The sequence below is a fragment of the Xyrauchen texanus genome, chromosome 29, assembly GCF_025860055.1.
Source record: "Xyrauchen texanus isolate HMW12.3.18 chromosome 29, RBS_HiC_50CHRs, whole genome shotgun sequence".
In the NCBI taxonomy this organism is placed as follows: Eukaryota; Metazoa; Chordata; class Actinopteri; order Cypriniformes; family Catostomidae; genus Xyrauchen; species Xyrauchen texanus.
In genome coordinates, this window is record NC_068304.1 from 11655743 (window position 1) to 11683293 (window position 27551).

The following is a 27551-nucleotide window of genomic DNA, read 5'->3' on the forward strand; positions in this document are numbered from 1 at the left end:
GAAACCCAAAAAAGAAATGTAAATGTTTATTTCAAAAAATTGTCCTGAAAACTCAGAAGACACACCAACAGAATATCTTCAAACCCTAATAGCTGAACAGAATCTTTTACAGGCATGAGAAAGTAGAAAATGGTTACATGTAAGCCAAACGGTTCTGGCCTCTCACTCTGAGAGCCATTCACTGGGGTTCTGTCATCCTGTGTCTAAATTGAGCACACTGTACAATAGTCTTATTTGGATAAACAAATGTGAACCTTTATGTTTCTAAAGGTGCTATAGCCACACTACACAATCATTTCCAACTGCCTTGCATACTCGATGACTTGTTGAGCCAGCTCTGAGGAGGGGATGGTTACTTCCTCTGTCTTATGATGCTGGGTACTGAATGAGTAGTATCCATCAGGGCTCTGGGTCCAGCCTCTCTGCAGAGCACAAAACCATGAAAATGTTGAAGAAACTGAAGAATTCTTCCATCTATAATATCTCTTATCAACACTGGGATTAAACCAGACAACTAAGAATATACGACAAACACATTGAACACTTACTTTCTTGGCATATTCGGTCATCTTTTTCGGAGTGGAAAAGAAAAGCACCCGTGTAGCCTCATTGAATTGGATCTGTTCATACGCTTTCTCTATACAACCTGCAATCTCATCTCTATTAAGAAAACACAAGATACTCATATTAGCCTGTAATGAAAACAGAACATTTCAAAACATAGTTTATACATTTCATCATTAACCATGTTTCCATCCAAGTTTTGAATTTATGTGAAAAATCGGAATATCGCAAAAACAATGAGAATAAAAGGAGCGTTTCCATCCCATGTGTACCCCATGAGAACAAAATAGTCACTTGCCAAAAAATTTGAACAAACTGTCTACACTGGACACATTGGCAAGAACGTTCTAAACCACTTAGTTTGTGTAGTAGCAGCAGCACAAATGGAACGGGACAGCCGTTCATTGTCGGCGCGACTGACACGCTGCAACAGCCGCTTCCAGTGTAAACAGCATCAATGACTATAATGGGGTTCTATTGTTTTTGATGCGAAGTGCTGCTCGCATCCAGTGTAGATGGAAGTTCCATGTAATAAAATATTTGCAGATTAGAGCCTGCACACAAAATCTAACGATTGCTTGTGATCGTTATAAGATGCCTTGCATCTGAGAAAGCATTTTAGACAGTTCTGAGTTAGCAGTAGCTTTGTGTTTAGCATTTTAGAATAACCAGAGCAATTTATGATATGCTATGTGATTGATGACATTCTCTGAGAGAATTATATATATTCACATTGCTTGTTGAGGCAAAGTATGTCTGATATCAACATGCAGAGACAAAGATGACAATCGGTCTGGTTAATGCTAAAATAATGTAGAATTCAGCTTGAAATATTCAATTTGTTCTTAGATCAAATTTCAGCTGCATCTGGGAGAAACAGCGCATCATTTTTTTTTCATGCTTTCTTTGTCTTAAATGATTTTTTTGCTGTTTATTTTCATGTAGTAACACACTAACATGATGCATGTCATTATGAAATCAGAGACCCTTCCCTTGAAATCCAAGCACAGGTGGTCACAGGAGATGCATTTGAGACTCATGGTAATACCAGGTGGAAACAGGACTGTGTCTTGGCTGACCACATGTGATTGAATCACCAAAAACGCATCTTAACACCAGGGGGAAACAAGGCCTTTATTCCTATATAAATTATTTATAATATTTGGTAAATGTGTTTCCATCGTAACTTATTAGAAGATATTCTTACAAAGTAAAATAAAAAAATTATCCACCTCAAGCAAGCATATACGTTTTCTATGCTCAATTTGTCAAGTTTACATGCATCTTGGTGGTTCCATCCAACAAATTGAATGCGATATCCCAAAATTTGCATAAAATTATGTGAATGGAAACCCTGCTACTGTTAAGACTAGGCCTTTAAGACTATGAACAACCCCAAACTCTACCGAATGGTGTCAAGAAGAATGTCTATGAAGAAGGTATAGCTCTCAGCAGGGATATTTCCTTTGGCAAGGAAGACCTTGTTGTAACTGCCCTCCATCAGGTACTGAAATAGCAAGAGAACACAGAGTTGTTGTTTTTTACTAAAAACTTCACAGGTAGTTAAAGGAAACAAATAAAACATTGCCATATGCATTCAATAAGACAAAGGAGTATAAAAAAAAAGAAAGAAGGAAATTCTAGATGTTTCCCAACACCTGCTCTAATGACACTGGATGTCTGATGTAGACATTGGTCTGGATGTCTTTTGCACTCAGTCTTTCCAGCTCTGTGTGGAATTCAGATACTCTGTTCTGAGAGAGCAGGAAGAGCAGGTTTAGACCCAGCAACTGGTGCCTGTAGGCCGACTCTGGTAACTCATCTCTGCAACATAAAAATAAGAAGAGAGGATTATAACTATAACAGAGCAAAGTCACAAGTCATTAACTAGTCTTGAAAGAAATTCAGTGTGCACATGCTTAGTATGCAAAATAATAAGTGATACCCTTTGCTACAAATGCATCTTTCCCCAAACATTATTTTGAATATGACAACTTTGTGATACAATATATACCATTTTACAAAACAAAAAACAATATACTACAAATAGCCCTACTGTTTAGTTAGTAACAAGCAATTATCAGTATTGTATTGTCACAAATTCCATAATAGTAGATATGTAGTACATAACTAATAAACAGGTGATGTAAGGCCAAGAATTGCAATTACTTGTAATCAAAGTAATAACACTTAAGCTGAGCCATGTAGCGCTCATAGGAGGGGATGTCTTTCTTCAGAATGCTCCATAGTGCTCCAATCTCCAAGACATCTCCTGTAAAAGAAACAACATATAACAGACATTTCTACAACATACCACTAAAATCTTAACAAACTTTATAAATACTCACTGGCAAGAATAAGCTGCTGTTTGGTTAGTTTGGTCCCAGTAGTTGGTAAGAAGTTCAACTCCAACAGGGATATCTACAAAATCAGATCAACTGATTACGCCAATACAGATAATATATTTTGTTATTAAATAATATTGAGATAATAAAATATTCGATAATATTAAATTTGCTTTTAAAAATGACAATCTCTAAACTCATTCAGCTCGCTGTAATTTTCACTCGTGTATAAATTCGTCTGCTAGTGGTCAGCAAACGCAAATCCTAAACACACAATTCACAAGATGTTAAACTGTGCTCTTCTGATATATATGAAAATAATGTATGTGCTAAATGCGAGTCAATCGGGCTGGATTGTTCTGGATAGCACCACTGCTAACTCCTGACTGAATTAGGTATCAAAAACAGTACATTTATATTGTTTAAAAGTTCTGTTATTAGCTAATATCATCGGCCTTACCTTAAGCTTGCTCAAGATTTCACCACATTTGTTGAGATTCGGGTTCTTTTTGTTCCACTCGCCTTTCAATGTTTCATACAAGCTCGCAGTCTCTTTCAACACAGACGCCATGGTGATTCTGCAAAAACGTACGACACCAAACTGTCAGAACACGGCAGGACGCTGTCGTAAAGAATGTTCCCATGGAAACGAAGAACCGATTATAAACGCAAACATGAATGGATACATTGTGATATTGATCACAAATTGTCATATTGATTGGTAAAAGATACAAAATATTCGTGTAAATTTTCCTTTTATTTTATTTTTCTCTAAAGCTCTGAAGTTGAGACATCTCATGTCAAAATATTTCGACTGGCTCAATCAAATTTTCTAAACCAGGAAGACTATCTTGTGAATTAGACATATTGTCTGAATAATGCTGCTTGTTTACTTAGTTAATTTGTATTCAACTTCAAGGAATATTTCCGTTTTCAGTCTACAAGTTAAGTTCAATCGACATTTGTGGCATCATGTTGATTACCACAAAAATAATTGCGACTTGTCCATCCTTTTCTTTAATAAAAGCAAAAACCTGAATCAAATTAAGGCATTTACAATGGAAGTGAATGGGGGCCATTCCATAAACTTTAAAATACCGTTTCAAAAGTATAGCCACAATACATAAACAATATGTGTATTAACATGATTTAAGTGTGATTTAATAGCTAATAACTCTTTTCTGTGTGAAGTTATATCCAATTTTACAACTGTGTTGACATGAAGAGTTAACGCCCCCCCACATTCTCTTCCATTGTAAGTGCTGTAACTCAGATTTTTGTTCTTTTTTTTTTTTTTTTTACAGAAAAGGAGGGATGAGTGGAAATTACTTATTGTGCTAATCTTTAAGTATTCTATAATTGTGAATTTGGTTGTTTTTAATTGTTGTACATTCTCAATAAAGTGTCATTTAAAATATGTGGTTTTACAAAGACCATCTAAGGCCACATCCAAACATTTTTGATTGAACACAAATTGATTTGACTATGTTTGTGCTTCTCATCCACACTAAAATGGCACTTTCCCTCCTTTAGAAAACACTCTCCATTCCTTCATGCTTTGGAAAATTACCATTAGCAAACTGAAACTGAGTTTTAGCCCGCATCCACACTATATAGTTTGAAAATACATTCATTTCACTATAATTCACTATATGTATTCATTTTCCTCTACCTAAAACGTTTACAAAACACTCTTCATTACCGCATAGAAAAGAGTTACTGTTAGGAAACCAAAAATTACGTTTTAAAACTAAATATTATTAGTGTGAACATGGCTGAAGTCTCTTTAAATTATTCCAAATTATAATTTACCAGCTTTGAAAGTCTGAGCTAAATTTGGAATCGCATATTACAACACTGCGGCTATAGAAAATGGATGAATGGATATTACCATACTTACAATTGCTGACATACGGTGTGCAGTTACGAATTTAGCCAGTAAACGTAGAAAATTCGTACATTTACATTTGTAGCATATGCATTTGTAGCAAACTGAATTACAGTACAGCCTTTTGAAGTAGAAAACTACAATTTGAAATACAATTCAAACCCAACAGTCTAATGGAGTTCATAATTCCTTTGTTGGCATATTATATCATATCCATATTTTAATACAGTGTTATAACATTGGCTCTATCAAGTACTGAGATGAGCTGTAGAAAATTGGTTGTGGCACACACTTTGTGGTGAAAAACTACAGTTTTGCTTCTTCCCCATAATATGTATTGACTAATAAAGTTAGAGAGTTGTCTTTTAAAAGATTACACAAATGTTAAAAGTAATTGTAGGCTTTCTAACTATATTGACAACATTAAGAAAATGTTTACTTTTTGTTACATAGATGAGATGATTCAACACCTTTTTTTTGTGAATGTGTTTTTGTTCAATCTTCCTGGTAGGATTTAAGCAAATATCTCACAAAAAACTTTTAATATTTTTTTTTTACTATAACAACAAAAACTTGCGGATTAAATATGTCATATTTAATAAAAATATGTTTATTATTGTTGGAAAATTTTCATTCACAAGCGTAAAGTTTTAGGCAACAAATCCACTCTTTGTTTGGTTTTAATTCTTATGCTATAGAAATATGAGTATCTCTTTATTGGGCATTAACAACAAAAAATGACAACAAATACTGATGATTTATATACTCTTATAATAGTTTTCCTCTGGCAGTTGTATTTTTTTATTTTATTTTTCATTGCAACGTCTGTATGTGTGCACGTTGTTCTTGCCATTAATTAAAAACAAACAAACAAAAAAGCCCTCTTGAAGTCGAGCTGTTGGAAGAGGGTCATAAAATGTCACATTGTTGCCCTCTGCTGGATACTCTAGAATGCGGAATTAACAGTATTATTTTGTCTATGGTTGGGATGACCGACCGCAAGTGTGGTGTGATACCATTAATAATGCATCACAATCAGATCAATTTAATTATCAGGCTCTTCTCCGATTGGTCATGACATGACTAGAAGAGGACGTCTCTATTGACTCTAAGGACATGCGCAGTAAAAAGGAGACGTAGAGGAAGGAGTGGGTGGTGGTGTTGGCGGATGCAAATCTATTCATTGCGATATTTTTGTCACACCAGCTGTGATTTTAAAACAGTTGGGCGACCGTAAATGTCCTAGCCTCACCCTTACTGTAAGCAATATTCAAGAATAACTTCAAATGCGACCAATCAAGGGGAGTAAACAAGATGGAAGACCACGCCTCTTATACGAACATCACAAATGCCTTTTTTATGAAGGGGCAAATTGTTAATTTAGCCTTTATTACAAAGAAGCCAATCATCCACTGTAAAGCTTCAAGTCGTACCACCCCTTATTTGTGATGTTTAAAAAAGACGGCCAATCACAGTCCACCGTGTTTCATCAAAACAGACTCCTTTGTCACTAAAAAAAAAACCGGACCCAAGGTGAAGCTGTCCTAAAAACCGCCTGTTTTCTTTTTTTTTTCATTTTTGGTGAAGGCTCTTTAACCTCACAGTACATTCCAAATGTAAATCTCTGTTTAGAGCAAAAATAGGAGAGAGGAGGTGTCATTAAAGACAGTCCATTGAGCATACCTGGTTAAGACACTTGTGCCACAGTGTTTTAAAGTTAGTATGGAATATACTATCTTTTTAAAGATACGATTTATTTGTTTGTTTGTTTAAAAAAAAAAAAAACCACTCCTGAGACTATCAATCCTTTATTTTTGGGAGTGTCCTTAAGTACAAGTCTGTTGGAGAGATTTGAGAAATTTCTTTACAAAAAGAAGCCAAGATCGTTAATTTGAAACAAACTGATTTCTGTTAAAGTGTATTTCAATTAATTAAGATAAGCATGTAGTATTTATGTGTGATTAAGTTATTATTATGACTCGTTATTATAAACATAAAGCTAAATGTAATGAAAAAATACCTGTATTTGAACAATTATAATTTTTTAATTAATACATATATGGAAACAACATCTCATGGTAAAAATCTGAGAGCATTACGGATGATGGAATTGTTTTCTTTATAAATCATTGTATACTGTCATATTTTTCTTCATAGTTTGTTTTATAACAATGTTGTTTTTTATTTTTATTATTTGTACTCTTGTTTGTACAATTGAATTTTTCTCCAAAATAATTACAAAAAAAAAAAAACATTCCAAATGAACATGAAAGGAAAATGTTGTTTACCTTATATATATGATAGTTCTGAGGAACTGATATATATATATTATAATCACTTTGTGCCTTGCTTAATTATATTTAATATATGACAGCCATTATTTATGTCTATCATCTTTTAAGTTGAAAAAACTCAAAGCAGATATACGTCCTTGGATTTTAGATAAACTGTCATTTGTTTTCTTGCTGTTAGTATCCCCCGTTTCCTTACGACTCAGTCCACTTGACATTGCGTAGTAATGCATATGGGGAGTGCCTTCATACACAACCTATTTTAAACCTTTCTATAATAATGCCAATATTCTAATATTGGCTATGGTTCCACCTGTTTTGGCGCGAAACTGACCGCTATAAAAATAGGTGCACCGACACCATTTCCTCAGAATTTCTTCCTTCAAGACTGATCATCTCTTGTCTCGAAGACCACTATCCTTCGCCATCGATACACACGCGTCAGCGGATGGAATCTTCATGGCAGCGAGAAGACTCTCTGCTCCCCTGCAGTGCTCCGGCAAACATCACACCGCCTCACCGCTTGATGCTTCGCTGGTGAACGGACCTCAGCATCCTGATTCTCTGCAGCACGTCGGCAGGTGTAGAGTATCCTTTTAAAAAGCAATTGTATTTGTGTGATATAAATATAAATTATATAAATGTATACTGTATATATATTTATATAGTATCTAAAAGAGTCACGTGTTTGCGTCTTTTTCAAGAGGTCGTTCCGTAAGTGTTGCTCGTGTGAGAGACACATCCCGCCATCAGACAAGCATGAGAGCTGCGTTTTCTGTCTGGGCCAAGCCCATGCAGAGACAGCCCAGGAACCAGTAAACTGCCCCATACGTGAAATTGTAATATTTCTTCAAGAGTGATTGGACGCAGGACTCACCCCGTCAACGCTCAAAGTATATATGGCAACTATATCTGTGTATCACGCACATGAAACCGGCGACTCTATAGGCAAGCAGGATTTAATCATAAAGTTCCTTAAAGGAGCAAGAAAATTGCTCCACCTCGACAGGCTACATTCCCGACTTGGGACTTAACGTATCGGTTACCTAACGTAACCTCGGTTCTCTCTAGATGAGGGAACGAGTATTGCGTAAGCTAGCTTACGCTACGGGAAAGATTCATCTTTTCTGAGATATTGAAGCCAAAAAATTATCCTTAATTTTTGTATCCATTGTCAACGCAGTGCGGCAGCTGCAGACCTTGAGCGGGCTAGCTAGCGAGCTCATAGGTTGCTCTGTGGCAACTGCTGCAGCCTATAGACGAGCTTGGGCGAACTTGCATCCAATGAGAGGCGTCCGCGCGCTCACTGCATCAAAGCCCGCCAAAATGGGCGTGACTAGAGTGCATATAAGCATAGTTCGTAGGCTGGAACCCTGGTTTTCATTGACTGAAGCGAAAAGTCGCTCGTGGCGCGAGCACGGCCGGCTACGCAATACTCGTTCCCTCATCTAGAGAGAACCGAGGTTACGTTAGGTAACCGATACGTTCTCTTACGAGAGGTTCTCTCGTATTGCGTAAGCTAGCTTACGCTACGGGAACCCATTGTCAGCGCCGTGCGCGCCAAGCATCCACTGTATGAGCCCCAGGGAATTAAGGGGGAACCCGGGGAGCCCTTATGAGTGGGGAAATAATATTTGGCCGGCAAGAATGCGGGTCATTGATTGTGTAATACATAAGCACATAGTGGGAAGGGAACGACAGAGCGGCGGTGCCGGTCTGTGTGGAATGTGTCCCATCAGTGCAGCTCACCAGGGGAGCTGTAGCGTATTAAACCGCTAGTAGTTTTGCCTGCAGAGCGGGCACTTCCATATTGTAAAATCTGACAAAGGTGGAGGGGAAGTCCATCCCGCTGCCACACATATGTCGTGAATGGAAATCCCGCAGGACCATGCCCACGAGGATGCCATGCCTCTAGTGGAGTGAGCCCTAATGCCCAACGGGCATGGCAGGTCTTTTGACGCGTATGCAGCAGCAATAGCGTCCACTATCCATCTAGATAGTGTCTGTTTCGAGGCGGCGAGACCTTTGGTGCGCCCTCGAGCGAAACGAAAAGCTGCTCGGAGCGTCTGAAAGCAGCGGAGCGCGCAGTATACAATCTCAGTGCTCTGACCGGGCAAAGGAGATTGGCGTCGCGTTCGCTATCCGGTGCTGGCAGCGCCGATAGAGGAATGACCTGTGCTCTGAAAGGAGTACCGATCACCTTGGGAACATAGCCGTGTCTAGGCTTTAAAATGACCTTGGAGTCACTTGGTCCAAACTCAAGACACGCAGCGCTGACAGACAGCGCGTGAAGGTCTCCCACACGTTTGACTGATGACAGGGCAGTCAGAAAAGCGGTTTTGAGTGAAAGGTATTTCAAATCCACGGATTGAAGTGGTTCGAAAGGGGGGCTTTCATAGTTTCGAGAACTATAGAAAGATCCCAGATAGGAACCGATGGGAGCGCGGGGGTTCATCCTTCTAGCTCCCCTGAGGAAGCGGATGACCAGCTCGTTTTTACCCCATGACTGGCCGTGCAGGGGTTCAGCGAACGCCGCAACGGCCGCCACATACACTTTGAGCGTGGATGGGGATCTGCCCTTATCCAGCAGCTCTTGTAGAAATACTGAGCAGCGACGACACCCCACATGTCCGCGGGTCCAGGTCTCTGTCGGTGCACCATTTTGAGAACACAGACCATTTTGACGCATAGAGTCTTCTCGTGGAAGGGGCTCTAGCGTGTATGATGGTGTTTATTACTCCTTCTGGCAGAGCGATGGGTAGTCGTTGATCACCCACGCATGCAGCCCAGCGCTCTGGGTGGGGATGCCAGATTGTGCCGCGAGCTTGAGAGAGGAGATCTGCTCTCACTGGGATGGGCCACGGCGCTGTCAGTGACAGCTGCGTAAGCTCCGGGAACCATGTCTAATTCTCCCAACGCGGGGCTATGAGGAGCACCGAGTGACGCGTTTCCCTGATCCTCTGCATTACCTGTGGCAATAGCGAGACGGGAGGGAAGGCGTAAAGCGGGCGTCTGGGCCAGTCCTGGGCCAGCGCGTCCTCGCTTTCGAGAAAAATATTGGGCAGTGAGAGTTCTCTTTGGACGCTAAAGAGGTCTATCTCTGCTCTGCCGAATAGGTGCCATAACGTCTGGACTGTTTGAGCGTGCAGGGACCATTCCCCTGGGGGAATATTGTCTCTGGACAGTCTGTCTGGGCCGTCGTTCAGGTGGCCTGGCACGTGCGTCTCCCTCAGCGAGCGCAGGTGGCACTGGGACCAACTCAGTATGCGTTTTGTCAGATGGAAGAGGTTCCTGGATCTGACACCGCCCTGACGGTTTAGGTAGGATACCACAGATCTGTTGTCCGAACGGACCAGGACGTGGTGGCCCTGAATGACCGGGAGAAAGCGCACGAGCGCGTACTCGACCGCTATCATTTCCAGACAATTTATGTGAAGGAGCTTTTCCTGAACTGACCATAGGCCGAAAACCGGAGAGCCCTCGCAGACCGCGCCCCAACCCGTGTTGGACGCGTCTGCCGAGATGACTTTTCGGCGAGATACAGCTCCCATTGTCACTCCCCGCTGATACCATTCGGCCACTGTCCAGGGCTGCAGAGCTGATATGCAGGTCTGACTCACCTTGATGGGCTGGCGGCCTGTGGCCCAAGCCCGGCGAGACGCGCGGGTGTTTAGCCAATGCTGAACCGGGCGCATGTGCAGTAAACCCAGCTGAAGTACTGCTGCGGCTGAGGCCATGTAACCTAGCACTCTCTGGAATTTCTTCAGAGGCGTGAGGCTGTTCATCTGAAAAGATGCGGCTAGTCAGCTGAACAAGGCGTCGCGCTGTGTAGATAAGCGAGCCGTCATTGCCACGGAGTCTAGTTCTATTCCCAGGAAGGAAATGGTCTGACTGGGCTGTATTGAGCTCTTGGTCCAATTGACTGCAAGACCCAAACTGTTCAGATGGCTGAGGAGAACTGCTCTGTGAGACAGAAGCTCCATATGTGACTGAGCCATAATCAGCCAGTCGTCCAAATAGTTCAGAATTCGCAAACCCTGACTCCGCAGGGGTGCGAGCGCCGCATCCGTGCACTTCGTGAAAGTACGGGGTGCTAAGGACAGGCCGAACGGAAGGACGGTGTATTGATAAACCTGGCCGTCGAAGGCGAATCTCAAGAATGGCCTGTGACGGGGATTTATCTGAATCTGAAAGTATGCATCTTTCAGATCGAGAGAAATAAACCAGTCCCCCTGGCGCACATGCGCGAGGAGTTTCCTGATTGTAAGCATTTTGAACAGTCTTTTTGCAAGCACCTTGTTCAAAACCCTGAGATCTAATATGGGTCTGAGGCCGCCGTCTTTCTTGGGAACAAGAAAATAACGGCTGTAAAGCCCCGACTCGCTCAGAGAGGGTGGCACGCTCTGCTTCTCCCATGTCGGCTAGTGTTAGCCATAAGTGTCTCTCGGTCACAGTCAGCGAGGCCATGCACTTCCCTAGAGCTTGGGCTGCAGCTTTGGTAGCGCGAAGGGCGAGGTCTGTCGCGCTTCGGAGATCAGTAACAGCCTCTGGGCACCTGCCTTTCTCATCCCACTCCCGAAGAAGGTCTGCTTGTAGGATCTGTAAAACGGCCATTGAGTGCAGAGCAGATGCGGCTTGGCCGGCGGCGGAATAGGCGCGGCCAACATAGGCGGAAGTCGCTCTGCAGGCCTTAGACGGGAGCACAGGCTTGGAACGCCATCTCGGAGGGCGGACAAAGGTGTGCTGCTACCGAGTCCTCGACCGGGGGATGGAGGAGTAGCCTCTCTCAGTGGCGCCGTCCACCGGCGCGAGAGGTGGAGACGTGAGAACGGGTCCTGGCTGAAAAAGGGCGTTCCACGACTTTGCAAGCTCCGTATGTAATTCCGGCAGGAAGGGGCGGCCGGGCAGCGGGTGTAAGCGGCGATGGCTTTGAAGAAAGCAGCCGTCGAGTCTGTTGGGTGCCTGCTCAGGGGCGGTGACCACTTCGAGCCCGAGGCGGTCGGCGGCCTGTGTGAGGAGCGTGTTAACTCCCCTCGACTCGGCGCGGGTCCTGCTGGATTCCTGGGCCGAGGAGGAGGCTTGGGAGCCTGTCCACTCCTCGCTGTCGAAGCCATGATGGAACAGCGGCCCTTATCCTCCGCCTCGTCATCCGAGATGGCAGCAGTCGCGGCCGCTCGGCGGCAACTGCGGCGTCGCGAGGCGGGGAGGGTGAAGCGATGCTTTCGAGGGAGAGGCTCCGGCGAGGCAGTCACTTCAACCACAGTTTCCGGCAGCCTTTGTGGCGGCGCTTCTTCCTCGCGCGGCTGAGGGTAAAGCGGCGTGGCGGTTTCTGCTTTGACCGCTCGAGTCGAGCCCGCGGGGTCGACATCGGTAGCTCCTCGCAGAAATCGCATTCGCCCTCAGTGAGGGCGAGCTCTGCGTGCCCCAGTCCCAGGCAGAGGCGCCAGATGATGTGGCGGTCTCCGGTGCTGAGAAGAGCGCGACATGAGGCGCAAGTGGAGCGAGGCATCTTGAAAAAGACGCTCGTACTCTTTTGTGAATAGTTACGTGAGAACTAGCTTGCTGAATAAAAGGATACGTCGTCGGATGGCGTAGCTTCGCAGGATGGCTGAAGGTGGCTGAGGCGGCCGGCTTCTTCTAGCGCTGTCCACGCTTGCTAGATGCCCCTCGAACGGCGACGCGGCTTCCAGGTCAGCGATGCGGAGAGCTTCACTGAAGAGATGAAAATCAGGGTTCCAGCCTCACGAACTACGCTTATATGCACTCTAGTCACGCCCATTTTGGCGGGCTTTGATGCAGTGAGCGTGCGGACGCCTCTCATTGGATGCGAGTTCGCCCAAGCTCGTCTATAGGCTGCAGCAGTTGCCACAGAGCAACCTATGAGCTCGCTAGCTAGCCCGCTCAAGGTCTGCAGCTGCCGCACTGCGTTGACAATGGATACAAAAATTAAGGATAATTTTTTGGCTTCAATATCTCAGAAAAGATTAATCTTTCCCGTAGCGTAAGCTAGCTTACGCAATACGAGAGAACCTCTCGTAAGAGAACTTTAGTTCTAAAAGCTCTGGCAGGGCCCCACTCTGTTGATTTTGTGTATGCTATCTATTAAGACCACACTACTGCTGACTCTGGCCTCAGAAAAAACAGGTCGGTGACCTACATGACCTATCAGTTGACAATTCATGTCGAGCTTCAAGAGCCACTGTCAAACCCAGGAAAGGCTATGTACCCAAGGTCCTGACTACACCCTTCAAAGTGCAGGTGGTTCACCTTCTGACCTTTGTTCCTCATCTGAATTAAATGGAGGAGGACAGATCAATGCATTAGTTATGCCCTGTGCAGGCGCTACATGGATGTGTTGAGTGCACCCGCCAGTTCAGACCATCTGATCAGCTCTTTATATGCTGTGGAGGATGCACAAAGTAATGTCCATCTCCAAGCAATTACTTGTTGATGTAATTACCCTGGCTTATGAGTCGCAGGGTCAGACATGCCCAATTGGTGTTAAAGCACTAGAAAGCATGGACGATTTTTTGTTTCCTTATAAAACATGTGTTGCAGCAGGATGGCCCTCTCAAAACACATTTGCAAGGTTTTACAACCTAGACGTGATATGTCTCTTTCTTCAAACGTCCTCTCTGTTTAGAGCACTTGCTATTCATTGGCCATATAATTATATACTTATGCCCTTCCCTTTAAGTATGGTCTCCCCATCATTACACAACCGCCTGCATTCATGCCGTTATAATTACCATAAAGTCACAAGCACTTTCATTATAAATAAACTCCCTTCCTGACTGGGTACATAAAGAGTTAATTACACTATATGACTATAGTTCATATATTCGCTATGAGCGCTCTCCTCCTGGCCATCACGAGGATCACTCACTGCGGCATGCTCATGTCGGTCGTCGTCCCATAAGACTGCACCGCCATGTCTCCTCTTGGGGAGGTTATGTCGTGTAGTGCGGCATGATGGGATTCTGTTCCCCATATGAGTTACTATGCCATGTCAAGTGGACTGAGTCATAAGGGAACGTCTCAGTTACGTACGTAACCTCAGTTCCCTGAGACGAAGGGAACGAGTCATTGCGAATGCTAGCCACACTACAAGACTCAAGAGTTCTTGAGGCACAAGCGATGCCCCCCTTGTACTCAGTCAGAAATTCTGAGGAAATTATGTCTGTGCACCTGTTTTTATAGCGGTCAGTTTCACGCCAAAACAGGCGGGGCTCAAACACCATAACCAATATTAGAATATTGGCGTTATTATAGAGAGGTTTCAAATAGGTCGTGTATGAAGGCAATCCCCATATGCTTTACTACGCAATGTCTCGTTCCCTTTGTTACAGGTTGAACGTCATCTATCTATTACGATGCAATAAAATGTAAATATAAAAAACCTAACAATCAGAGTGGGTTTTGTACCGCTATTTGCGTGTGTGCATTTAATAATGCATCGTTAAAATAAAGCATTTCCATTTTCAGTGAACGTTATACTGTATCTTGTCTTGTTTGCAACTGTGTGCACAATAAAGCCATCCCACTTATTTCAACACAACATTTTCTCATTGTTGTGGGGAAAATAATACACGAATCAAATGTAACATCGTGGCTTAGTAAACGGGCAACATATGCACAACCACGACAATAACAACAACAGGGTGGCGTTGATTATTAATCAGGCAAACGCGTCGGGCCTCTGTTTCCTGCTTCTGAGCTCGGGTCCTGACGCGGAGCCCGTGCAGGGCCGAACTGGAGACCCCGCGCCGCCTGCATCTCTACCGTCTCGGGTGAGTTTGTTACAATGTACCAATTTCTCTATAATTCTCAATTACTGTTGCAACATTCGCATGCTGCACGGCACCCGCAGACCTCACCTCTTCCCGCTTCATATGGCCGGACCGACGCATAGGGCAGCGAAGAGGTTGATTTTACAGCGAATTCCCAAGCATACCCCCCTGGTCCAAGAGTATTCCAACATAAATTCATATTTAGCAGGGATAAAGATAGGCTACGCAACTGCGTCTATTGAAGCCCGAAAACCGAATATTAACCATTTAGGTACACTGTCTCCAATGAATGCGTTCTTATGTCAGAAATACTGCGAGTCTGCAGTCAGTTATTGTCAGATATGTACGTATTGCGTCTGTGAACGCAGAAATTGCAGCTAGGAAGCTAGCTAGCAACAGCTAACTTGATCTGCTGCAGAACGGGCGTCAAAAAAGCTCGTTAACGGCGACGATAAAGACGCTCGGTTGAACCTTTAAACGTGGTTACAAATATTATGCATTGCACCTTTGGGTATGTCGAATGAGTTATTACAGCTTTGTACAGACTAAGGTTTACCGCCGTATTCTAGAGGTCCAGAGTCTCCATTCAAGTTTCCAGTGCTCCTCTGATGTTTTTAAACCATCCGCAGAGAGAAGAAACCTTTAGCGAATATTTGCTAATGACGGACTGTTTTCTGTAGAGCGTTTGTGTGTGTGTGTGTGTGTGTGTGTGTATAAAACCCACAACAAACATTAGTAGCGTCCCCGCCTACCTCATTTTCAGTTCATCGTCAGTTTTGGTTGTATATGGTGAGACTTTATGAACGCGAACATTTCACTGACGCACCAGAGTCTGCTTAATTCGGGAAAATAGGTGTTTGTGATTCACAAAATCTAATGTTTGCTCCTCGGTGGTGTTTCCCTATTTTTGTGAGAACGTGAAGTCATGCGCGCGCTCTTTCACTCACCTTCTCTCGCGCTCAAGAATTGCACGAAAGTTTAGCTGCTGTATGAAACATTTACTCGGTTTACATTTGAATGGCCCCCAAATCCTTTATATTACAGAGTAAGTTTGTATTATCTGAGCAGAATATGTAGGTGAATGTAAAACAGACCATAGAATGTTATAACATTTGTGTCCTATTTAGAATGGCAGCAATGAGTGTTTAAGATGGCTCTTAAACAGTTTGCTATTCTTTTGCAAAAGTCTTTGGCACATAAGATGTTTCACAAACACATTTGTCTTTAGATGGTTATTTTTTAGCTTCTGCTTCAGTGTGTTAATACAAAATATAGAATTTAGATTCCCAAACATATCTTTTGCGAATAGAACAGAACAGGGAGCCCTGCAGCAGATGGCATAGCTCTCACAGACCCCCCACTGAACACCGAGTCAGTCTGGGATTACATGAAGAGATGGAAGCAATTGAGACCGCATAAACACATCCAAGATTCTTGAAACACCCTATCTGCCAAGAACCTTAAACTGTGTCCAGGTGTACCCAGGAGAATTGGTGCTGTTTTGATGACAATTGTGGTCACACAAAATATTATTATTATTTTTTTTATTTAAAAATAATTTTACTATACAACATTTTTCACAAGTGCCTAAAACTTTTGCAATGTACTGTGTGTGTGTGTGTATGTATATATATATATATATATATATATATATATATATATATATATATATATATATATATAGATAGATAGATAATCACGTGATGCCCATTGACCAAAGATGAACCTCGCAGCATTTGGTTTGCTTTTAATATTATTTACATCTTTTGCAATATGTTTTTTTTTTTTTTGAGTGTGTTTGTCCAAGAAAAATCATGTTATCAAAATAATTGTATTCACTTTGTTATGCTGATTGTTATTGTAACTTAGTGTAAGTGTTCTATTTCAAATATCAAATGAGTCTGTGAATTAATTGACCCATATTTTACTCCTAAGCATGGAGTCATCAATGACAGATGTAAATATGTTTGTAGATCTGCATTTGAACTCTGTAGTGTGTTTAGCCAATCTGTAAAAAAAAAGGAATTATGCTCAAAGGGCTAATGCTTGTGCACAACGTTTTTTTTATTTTTATTTTTTTACAGTTGACATGGATGATGAAGATGGCAGGTGCTTGCTAGATGTAATTTGGTTAGTGTATTTTGTTGATGTCACTATTACACTAACATTAATAATTGTTTGTCTTGACGTGTGCTGAATGTCGATTGTTATGTAGACCCTGCTGAGTTTATTTCTTTTATTACAGTGACCCACAAGCACTCAACGATTTTCTTCATGGATCAGAAACACAAGTGAGTACTAAAATTAGAAATCTGTTTATGTTCCGTTCCATCGCTGGACATGAGTGGATGCTGAAATGCAACTTTGAAAGTGTAGCCCAAACACATCTCTAAAAAACACAGCACACTTTCCCAACAAGACTTTCCCCTCAACACCTTTCTAGGTTATTTTTTAATTTCCTCCCCTAAATTCTTCCACTTATTGACCGTTTCTTTAGAAAATAGTTACTCCTAATTTCAGTCTTGATTTTTTTCCCTCTGGTTAATTCACAAATATGATTTACTAATCTAATGTTTCCTGTCTTTTGACTCCTGTTTTCTTTCCTGTTTGCTTTCCCTGTTAACTTATGCCTATGTTATGCATGCAATTTGTTCTGGTAATTGGGTGCACTGTCCTCACTTTACTCTTTCCTTGCCTTTTCCTCTTTGTTGCCCCTTGTGTAACTGCTCTCTGTCATATTCACATGCCTGTCTGTGTGCTGTGGTGGTCTCTGCCTATCCTTTCCTGGGTGTTTCTCTGTAGTTGGACACTGATGATCTTTTGGATGTCACGAGTGACCCAGCTAGCTCATTCTTCTCCAGCACTGGGGTGAGTAATATCCCCCAACCTTTTTTTCTCCATCCTGTAGCATGTGCTTTCAGACCCAGACTCCATATCAGATCTCTATCAACAACAATCATGGTGTCTGGAGTGTGCCAGAGTGCTGCGTCATTCAAGAGCCATCCCTGCCATTTTATTCCTTCCCCTTTCTGAATAATCTGCAAGGTGGACCTGCTAACTTTGGTCTCTCTGTCTTTTCCAGGGCCACGTTTCTGAGGTCCAGCCACAGGCCCAGCTGTCGACAAATGAGCCGGGCTTGCCTAGAGTCAGCGTTGATTTGGACTTCCTGGAGGACGATGACATCTTGGGGGGATCGCCAGGAGACAACGGAAGCAATGGTGTTGGGACAAATCATGAGCCGTGTGACATTTTACAACAGAGCCTGGCGGAGGCTAACATCACAGAGCAGAGCCTTCAAGAGGCAGAAGCCGAGCTTGACCTCAGTTCCTTTGGGCTAACTGGTCTCGCACAGGTGGTCCAACCCCTGCCTGATGCTAGCTTTTCCGGGTTGGGCATTGGAGGTGCACCTCAAATGTTTCCTAGCCAAGGCACCCCTGCTGCACCCTCTAATGCAACCCCAGACATGCTTGGCTCAGTCCTGGCACATCCAGGCCTGCAGCTTCAACCCCAGGTCATGAACAAGGCCATCAGTGTCCAGCCATTTGTGCAGCAAGTTGGGCTTGGAAATGTAACCCTTCAGTCTATTTCAAGCCTTCAGACCTTACCGAACGGCAGTCAGTCTGGACCATTGGGCATTGGACAAATTCAAGTCATGGGCCAACCCACTGTAATGACAATAAATCCATCTGGGCAGCAGATCTTGACAAAAACCATGGGTGGCTACCAACTGCATCAACCTGGACCTGAAGCAGCAAGCGCTGGAACGCAGGCTGGGCTTGGAGGCTCTGTTTTGAGTTCAGGAGGTGGACTTTTAATTCAAGGGGGCAAGGCCACTCTAGGGTCTCCTGCATTAAATGGGCCAGCTGTATGCTTAAGCAACACAAACACCAACAACAGTGGAGCTACAATGGCCACAGCTGGTGGCATTGTGGGCTTTGGTAATGCCTCTTTGAGTGCCGGAATTGGATCTCAAACCCAGCCACAAGGCCAAATCATGCAGAATGTCATCATCCAGCGAACACCAACACCAATACAGCCCAAGCCTCCACAAGGGGGTGCCATCCAACCCAAAATCTTTAAGCAACAGCAACAGCTTCCACCCCCACACACTTTGCCAAATGATGCTAATAAGGCTCTTGGAGTGCCACAAATCCCTGTGTCTGCCGGTCAGAATGTAACCTTCCTTGCTGGTAAGCCTGGCTCAAATGTAGTCTTGAGCACACAAGCAACATCACAAGGAACTCAGTTTTCGCAAGCGCTCTTTAAACAACAGGGCCACCAAACATCGGGCAAACCACTCAGTGTTCACTTGTTAAACCAACAGGGCAGCATTGTCATTCCCTCACAAACTGTCCTGCATGGCCAAAACCACCAGTTTCTATTACCAGGACTTCAGGCAGGAAGTCAGATCCTGACGCAGCATCCTGGTGGTCACATCATTACAAGTCAGGGACCAGGAGGGCAGATCATTGCTAATCAGATCTTGACAGCCAATCAGAACATCAACCTGGGTCAGGTGTTGGCCTCACAGGGTCACCCTGGTGCCGCCCATATTCTCTCTGGACCCATCCAGCTTCAGCCTGGGCAGATGGGTCAGCCCACTCTGTTCCAAATGCCAATGTCCTTGGCGCAAACACAGACACAATCCCATCCAGTACAAACAGTCATCCAGGGCATGCACATACAGAATTCTCTATCTATAGAGAACTTTAGCCCAGCAGTCAGTTTGCAGACATTGCAGCAGTCTGGTGGCATCCCCAGTAATAGTAGCAGTGTAACAACTGCCATGGCACCATGTCAGCCTGGAGAGGGTATCACGGTGCTGGGCGGCTCCACAGACCCTGCTGCCCAACCAGCACAGACTCAACCTCAACCTTCAATTCTCACGGTTCAGACTCCACCGCTGTCAGTAGCTGCCTCGGTTCCTTCATCTCCATCCCCAATAATGGCCACATCCACGTCCTCAATGGTGGGTTTGGGTCCTCACGCCCAGCACAGTCCAGGGAAGATGTTATTCACATCCCCTGGTTCCGGCATGATCTTGAGTCAGGAGTCTCTGCAGATGTTCCTGCAGCAGGTCAGTGTGCTCTCTTTTAGCCTTATCTGCTGTTTGCAAACTGTTTGCCTTTGCCAGTAAGCTAACATAACATATTTTGATCCCCAAGTTGACCTCTGACCAGCTTGGAATAATGTTTTACTCCACCCATCCCTCAACTGATAAATGTACCATTGTTAGGACCAACAGCAGCAAGCAGGAAAAGACCCACCTGCCGCTGTTGGTGTACCTGCGTCTGTTATCGTCAGCGGCAGCAGTTCTGGTCCCACCCCTTCAGGCCATGACAGCTTGTTAGCTGAGACTTTGCAGAGTCCCAGCCCCTCCCTTGGCCCTGCCCACATGGTAACAGTTGTTAACAAGGTAGATGAGCTCAAGCTCTGCTCTTAGCCCCACCCACTTGTTGCTGCCACTGCTGCGTATTGGACCACTGTCTCACAGCAGAACTCCTTTTCTTTCTCTGTTCCCTGTTTTTTTTTTTTTTTTTTTTTTTTTCTAATTACTTTGTTTTTGCTTTTGCTTTTGATTGCTTTTTCACTCTGCTTGTAGCCTGCTTTATCATCTGGGCTTATTTACGTTGTGCACACCTTTCTTGGGATATGCATGGTAGCTGTTTGCAGTATAACGGTGAGGTTTCATGAACGATTATTGGTTGGGTAGCAAAAATAATCAAACTGCCAACGCAAATAGCAGTAATCTTCTAACCAATTGGGAAAAAAGGTAATTTAAGTGCCAAACTTGATATGTGCTTTGCCCAGGCAGGTTTTCGTGTCCTTGAGGTAGCAAATACAAGTATTGTCTTGTGTGTGGTGTTGCACTGCTGTAGATTATTAGCCTCTTTGGGATGCTTTGATTTTTACATTTAAAGTTTAGTATTTAACTTGTTTAATTATTGTAGGCAAGTCTGCACACCAGAGCAAAAGTGTAAAAACATTTGCTTATTGTTTATACTGTAAACACTGAAATTATTTGGAATCTTTTTTTTTTTTCCCTAATTTGGAATGCCTAATTCCCAATGCACTCAAAGTCCTTGGTGGCGTAGTGACTATAGAGTTTTGTATGGACAAATCTCAATTGCCTCCATGTCTGAGACATCAATCCGCGCATGTCATCACGTGGCTTGTTGAGTGCGTTACCGCGGAGACATAGCACGTGTGGAGGCTTAATGCTATTCTTCGCAGCATCCATGCACAACTCGTCGCGCGCCCCACCGAGAGCAAGAACCACATTATGGTGACCATGTGGAGGTTACTCCATGTGACTCTACTCTCCCTAGCACCTGGGCCAATTTGTTTGCTTAGGAGACCTGGCTGGAGTCACTTGGCACCCTGGATTCGAACTCGTGACTCCAGGGGTGGTAGGCAGTGCCTTTACTCGCTTAGCTACCCAGGCCCTCAAATTATTTGGAACGTCGAAACTATGTGGCATTTCTAAAAAGACAGATGCAGCAGAACAAATATAACAGAACACAGGTGTCTAGAAATGCGTTTATATAAAAATGTAAGCTCTTTTTATCTTGACGTGGTGTCTAAAAAATGTGGCTGTTGAAAAAAATGTGAGAGATGGCGCTGCGGTCAAAGACTACTATCTTGTGCTTGTTTCGATAGAAAAACAATTAAAAAAAAAACTGCAGATGCACACAAAAAACATGTGAACAGCCCCTAACTCACTGTATACTTGAAAAAACTGACATGAAAACTGATGATTTGGGTTGAAGACCTCTATTGCATGTGTAGAATAGGGATTTTTGTTTTTCAAAATTCAGTTATCTGTTTGCTTGCCAGAACTGGGCTCTCCCTCATCGTAATATATTTCCTTCCTGTTGTTTATTTGCATGGTTGTTTTTGAGCTGGAACTGCCAAACTATATTGACACTAATTGGGATATGGGTTGATTTGAATAACAAAGCAGTTATTGCTCTTTAAATATTGTTACTTTCAATAAAAAGGCTCTAGAATCTTATTTTCTTTTTGGTTGCATTTGCATCATCTTCACTCATCTTCCCTTGAGCATGAAGTGACAGAACTGTTGCTCTTCTAGTAGTTAACAGCAAATCTGTGTCACTCATTCTATCCATTCATATTAACATTCAAACTACTCACTACTACTACTATCCTAAAAGTTGCAGTACAGTAACTTCTGTTTTTAACCTCAATCAAGCCCCCAACACCCCCCAGGAGAAATTATATTAAATTCTTTCAAGATCACCTTCAAAGGTTTGATCTTGGTCACTTGCTCGCTGCCCTGCATTGCCTCTGCTGCTCTCCTAGCAAAACACTTTGTATGTATATTATGATTTTTGTGTCTAAATTGATTATAATTCTTGTCTGTTCTCCTTGAACCAATTTTTGTTTATTGTTCTATGTGAAGGGTGTATCCTCTGTTGCCAGTTGTCTTTTTATCTTTTGATGTAAAACTCCAATGGTGTCTATTCAAAGAACACTAATCTTAGATATGTGCCTGATATACAGATAAGATGCGTAGTACACTTCAGGAAGTATTTTAACTTAAAGATTTGTAAATATTTTACTGAAAGTTTAGTAATGTTTCCTTTCAATTTCTCCTTGCTGTTCTTTTCTCCTGCTTTTTATTTATTTATTGTTGCTTGTTGCTGTGTGTTGTGTTTTTCACTTGCCTTATGAGTATGATTGAAAATCTGTACATTTAGTTATTGCTTTAGTGATGCACTGAAATAAGATATCCTGTTCGAAACCGAAAACCAAATGCTGCGTTTTGCTTTCTTTTGTACCATTGCACATAGAAAAATGTTGTGAAACTTGTGAAAAACAGTGATGGATGGAAACAGTATTTATACTTAAAGTGTTTCCAAAAGTGTAAAAACATGTAGACCGTTTTACGTGAAACTGACTTGAAACTGTGTAACTTGCTCTGCCATGACAGTAGTTGACCCAGTAGAGAACATTAACCGTGAAAAAATTCAAACGATTAATCGGTCGACCTCTAGTATATACTTGACAAACATTTTTTTAAATATGCGCAAATATAGGTGCCCCTGAATAAATCTCTAAGCTATAAAGTCTATTACTACCGTGTTCAGCTCTGTTGAACTTGTCAAGATCAAAAACTGCAAATTGTCTGGTGTTTGAATGCATTGGTGAATCCCAGTACAGCAGAGAAATGCATTTAGCATTTATATAAACAATTTTTCTTCTGTATTGCTATAGAAATGAATTGTAGTCTTGAGTCTTCTACTTTTATATTTATTTAGTATTAACTGAATGTCAAATTTTTTGGCATTCCCTGGTGAGTGTCGTGCATTAGTTGTTTTATGTGAAGGCAGCTCAGTTTCGATTCCAGGTTGGGGTGATTTTCAAACCCATCCCTTGTTGTTGTTTCTTGGCATTACTCTTCTGTCATGTCTAATTAAAGGCAAAAAATTACAAAAAAAAAATAATAATATTTGTTTCCTGGAAAAAAATGTATCCTTTTGTTTCTTTGCCATTTTGAAATTTCAGTGCATCCCTAAAAACACACTCATTTCCACAAACGATTTAAAGTATAATCTGACTAATTATTCAGGCATCATTTTAATTTTAATTATTTTTTACTTCTTGTGGCTAGGTTCCGTCTGGAGCACATCAACAGACCATAAAGATCCAAAGCACCTCCCCATCTCAGCCCATGGTCACACCTACACCCACCTTGTCTGACAGCCCCCAACCGGCCCAGGTTTCTCCTCTCACCCTCGGGCAACAGATCCAGTCTCCTCACCAGCAGTCTCGCCCTCCCTCTCAACCTCAGTCTCAGACTCCCTCTCGCTCCTGCACTCCATCTCTACCGCCTCTCTTTATCATAAACAATCAAATTGTAGGTTCTCCACAACCACCACAGTTAGCTCCTCCTCCCCAGCAGCAGCCTCAGCAGGTACAAGTGCAGCTTCAGCCTCAACTTCTTCCTCAGACTCTGCCTCAGCCTGCCGCCCTGCAGCCAGACATGCCTCCTTCCTCCTGCTCCCCAAAGCCTCCACAGCCACTTCCCGCACAGTTCCAGTTCCAGCCTGCCGTGAACTCGCCCACAGCTGCAGTGGTGAAACAGCAGGTGGCTGTGATCCCAGGACTGACTGCAGAACAGCAACATCACCTGCAGCTGATTAGTGCACAGCTTCAGACTATCGCTTCCGTCACGCAGCCCTCACCTCAACAAAAGCAGCTTTTGGAAAAGCTTCACCAGGTATTGATTTCCCACTTTATCTGTAATAGTAGTCACATGACAATTTCCCAGCATCAAGTAATTTTTCTGTCCAAAGTGAGAAAATCACAGCCAATCAGAATATATTAGATGCATAATATAAAGACGTGGAGCAGGAATTTAGACCAAACATATTTCATTATGTGCAAGACTTCTCAAATGTGAGTAAAATAGGCCTCCTGCAATGAAACGTGTAATGGTGCTCATTTTGGCAAATGTAGTAGGTTATACAGGTATTCCGTGTATACAAAAAAAACATACTGTGCATTGTATATACATAACATACACTGCAGAAATAATAAGAGAAGTATGTTAGTATGGTATTTCAAACATGGTTTGTCACACATTGCTGCTAGAAACTCCTGGAAGAGAGCTGATTCATGACTGGCTCTTTATAGTCACACCTGATTAGGACACACTGTTACAAAATCTCTTAGATTTCTCAAGATTTTCAGCCACTGTGATAGTAAGTCAGTTTTCTATGTGTTCATTTTCTGTTCAGATCCAGCAAAACATTCTCCTCCAGGCTAAGCAACAAGCTGAAGCCCAAGCTTCTCTGCAACAGGCTACAAACCAGTTTAGCAAAATGCCTGATCAGCCTTCAGTCCAGGCCGCAACATCAACGGCCAGTGGCACCATCCAAGTGCCAATCCCGTCTCTACTGCAGCAGAAGTCTGTTCTTGTCAAGTCCTCGACTACAGGTGTGTGGCCTCACATTTCTAAACTTTAGATGCTTAGAAATTACAGTGTTGACAATGTGTGATTCAAACCTCAGGTGCAAATGACACGCAAGTATTTCCTGCGGTGTCAGCTGGGGCTACGGTGAACCAGGGAATCACTACACCAAACCATTCACAGGCTGTTCAGGTGAATAAAATTAAGTTGTTTGTGAAATTACAGCTGGCAAGTGCAGCTTTGAAGAATTGACTTTTTACTGAATGGGGAAACTCTGGTTCAAATTTGCAGGCAAAGCCAGGAGTCATAAGTTCAGTTGGTGGGCTTACTCTGGGTAAAGCAGATTTGCAGATTCAGGTTTTAGGTGCTGGACTATCTAAAATGCCTGCACCTCCACCACCTGCTCCTGTTCTAACACAGGTATGGTTATAATTCAGAAATTGTACATTCAGACTTACCATCTCATGGAAAAGCTGTAAATATTGGAATTTTAAAGTTTTGACTTCCATCCCTTGAAAAGTTGTGGAAATGTAAAAGTAAATTGTAGGTCATACTTTTTATAGTTGATATAATGTTTTTTTGTAGTTATTCTCCGGTCTAGAAATTCTTTTTTGAGAGTTCAATATGTTCGAAATTATTTAAATGTCTATAAAAGCTTTAAATATCCTTTCATGAACTACTGAAGAAGTCTTGGAAAAGTTATTGGTCTAAAGGTGTGGGAACTGTACAGTAGAATTTTCAAATACATTTTGTGTTTTTTGTGATATTGTTCATATCTTTTGATTTTTTTTCACAGACTTCAACATTAAAAAGACAATTTGGTATGGAACCAAGCAAAGAAGCAAGGTAATATATTTGCGAAGTTATTATCTAAGGAAACAATGCAAATACAAAAAAGCAGCAATGCACCTATATTTAATTAAAAGGCGCTACTTAAAGAAATAGTTCACACAAAATAGAAAATTGTTAAAAATGTATTCCGTATAAAGTCGTTCCTAACTTTTTTCATGCATGGAACTCAAAAAAAGATATTTATCAAATTCAAGTTACTATTTGCTGAAAATGTTAAAAGTTGTGCTATGCCAGGTTTGACATGAATGACCCTGTTTGCATGTACTTAAGAATGTGGTTTATTTCAGATTTATTTGGGCAAAAAGCGGTATTCATAAACATTTTAATGCAAAAGCTGTTTTCTAAATGCCCTGTAAGTGATATCAAGGAAGTGGTTTAACAGACCTAGATTTCTCCCAGAGAATGCAGAACAGACCTTATAACTTAAGTCATAGGATGAAGCGGTAGGTCATCTCTATTCAACACAGCACAGCAGAAGGAGTTCAACATTTCTGGGAGTACAGTGGGAAAAGGGAAAATCGCACACACACAATAAACTATAAAAATGTATACATACCAATTTAAAATATTAATTACTGTCAAATACATCCATGTATATGCACTCAAGTGTGCTGGGGTATTCCAATTTTTCCTTCAGTACGCAATGGAAATTTAAGGAAACAAACATAGCAGCAACAACTTTCACTTTATTTCCTGATATTCCAGATAGAAAAAAAATGGCAAAATCATGTTCAGACATCTTGTTATTCATTATATCTGCATTAATGGGAAATTACATGTGGTTGTGAATGCTGCTTACTGACCAAGCCACATGCATACGGCAGTAAAGAGAAACTAATAACTCAGTGCTTGAAAGCGCAAATGGCACTTTTGTATCTTAAGCAGCTTTCTCACAATAAACGTCTTTCTCGTATCCATGTACATGAGCTTAATGATGTCAAATTGAATGGGCTCTCATGTGTATCATCACAGTCATGAAGGTGAGAAAATAATTTTGGGTGAACTATTCCTTTAAACTGCTTCATTCATAAAGTACATATGTGTGAATTGTTTGGATGCATTTGTTGGTTGCCCTGCTAGTTTGTTGTTGTGCTTAAACATGAGAAGTGTTCTTAGTTACTTTGGGCTCATGCATCGGTTTGTAGGATGTTGGAACAGCTACGAAAACAGCAAGGTTCAGTTCTCCATCCAGACTATAGCTCTCATTTCTGCTCATTCGAGGACACACTTCATCGACTGCTGCCGTACCACCTGTACCAAGGCATGGCTTCATCACCACATGACTACCGCAAAGGTACTCATTGTGGTCTTTGCCTTGAGCCTCCGCAGTCCTGTTCAATACTTTCCATTGCTGTCTCTTGTACTTTTGTGTGGCATTGTGTACTGGCTGTGTAACTCTATTTTTATGCTTTTCTGTATAGTGGATGATGAATTTGAGAGCGTCTCGAGCCAACTCTTGAAGCGCACACAGGCAATGCTGGATAAATATCGTCACTTGCTTTTCGAGGAATCAAAGGTATCGCTCATTAAAGTCTCCTTCACATGTCCTCTTTTAATGTTGGGAACTTTAAAGCCCTGAACTCACTGATTTTTGTGTTTGTCACTTTGAGCAGAGACTGGGTCCCTCTGCAGAGATGGTTATGATTGATCGGATGTTCATTCAAGAAGAGAAGGTGGCTCTGAGTCAGGACAGGGCTCTGGCCAAGGAGAAACCAGGTAACGACCAAGCATTCAAAGAACTTTCCTTGTTCTGTACAAGTTAAAGTCCACATGAAATGGCTTCATCTGCACAGTTTTCTTTATTGTGCTAACATATTGTACTTTCTATTGAAATAGGAAGCTCGAGTGGGACCCATGTTATGGGCCTCTATTTAAATCTATCTC

At 42.3% G+C, this 27551-nt stretch overlaps 2 protein-coding genes across 6 annotated transcripts in view; one reads left to right on the top strand and one right to left on the bottom strand.

Annotated features, from left to right (window-relative positions):
• LOC127622966 (26S proteasome non-ATPase regulatory subunit 8-like) lies at nt 1-15453 on the bottom strand. The gene is made up of 8 exons (XM_052097178.1): nt 15435-15453; nt 3370-3487; nt 2913-2985; nt 2734-2836; nt 2223-2388; nt 1971-2071; nt 549-660; nt 1-422 (listed from the first exon to the last, which is right to left on the bottom strand). Exons 2-8 carry the CDS (start codon nt 3478-3480, stop codon nt 285-287), a joined length of 804 nt encoding a protein of 267 aa, XP_051953138.1. The 5' UTR covers nt 3481-3487; nt 15435-15453; the 3' UTR covers nt 1-284.
• The window catches only part of LOC127622965 (BRD4-interacting chromatin-remodeling complex-associated protein-like), a 15884-nt gene continuing 3170 nt past the window's right edge, over nt 14838-27551 (top strand). The window contains exons 1-14 of one of the 5 annotated variants that reach the window (XM_052097174.1): nt 14848-14878; nt 16963-17008; nt 17124-17169; nt 17681-17746; nt 17961-19955; nt 20124-20294; nt 23514-24122; nt 24643-24841; nt 24916-25007; nt 25107-25235; nt 25612-25661; nt 26813-26961; nt 27089-27183; nt 27278-27383. In XM_052097174.1, coding sequence (XP_051953134.1) covers nt 16968-17008; nt 17124-17169; nt 17681-17746; nt 17961-19955; nt 20124-20294; nt 23514-24122; nt 24643-24841; nt 24916-25007; nt 25107-25235; nt 25612-25661; nt 26813-26961; nt 27089-27183; nt 27278-27383 — 3748 coding nt within the window. In that variant the 5' untranslated portion in view covers nt 14848-14878; nt 16963-16967. Of the gene's footprint in view, nt 14879-16962; nt 17009-17123; nt 17170-17680; nt 17747-17960; nt 19956-20114; nt 20295-23513; nt 24123-24642; nt 24842-24915; nt 25008-25106; nt 25236-25611; nt 25662-26812; nt 26962-27088; nt 27184-27277; nt 27384-27551 lie in introns of all 5 variants that reach the window. The other 4 variants (XM_052097172.1, XM_052097173.1, XM_052097175.1 and 1 more) reach the window with 4 other exon arrangements.

Excerpts from the sequence above, each read along its gene's own strand:
- LOC127622966 (XM_052097178.1), bottom strand. The coding sequence starts at position 3,480 with ATGGCGTCTGTGTTGAAAGAGACTGCGAGCTTGTATGAAACATTGAAA. Across the intron at positions 2,072-2,222 it reads ATCCAGTGTCATTAGAGCAG|TACCTGATGGAGGGCAGTTA; the intron begins GTGTTGGGAAAC and ends TTGCTATTTCAG. Across the intron at positions 661-1,970 it reads ATTCTTCTTGACACCATTCG|AGATGAGATTGCAGGTTGTA; the intron begins GTAGAGTTTGGG and ends TTTTCTTAATAG.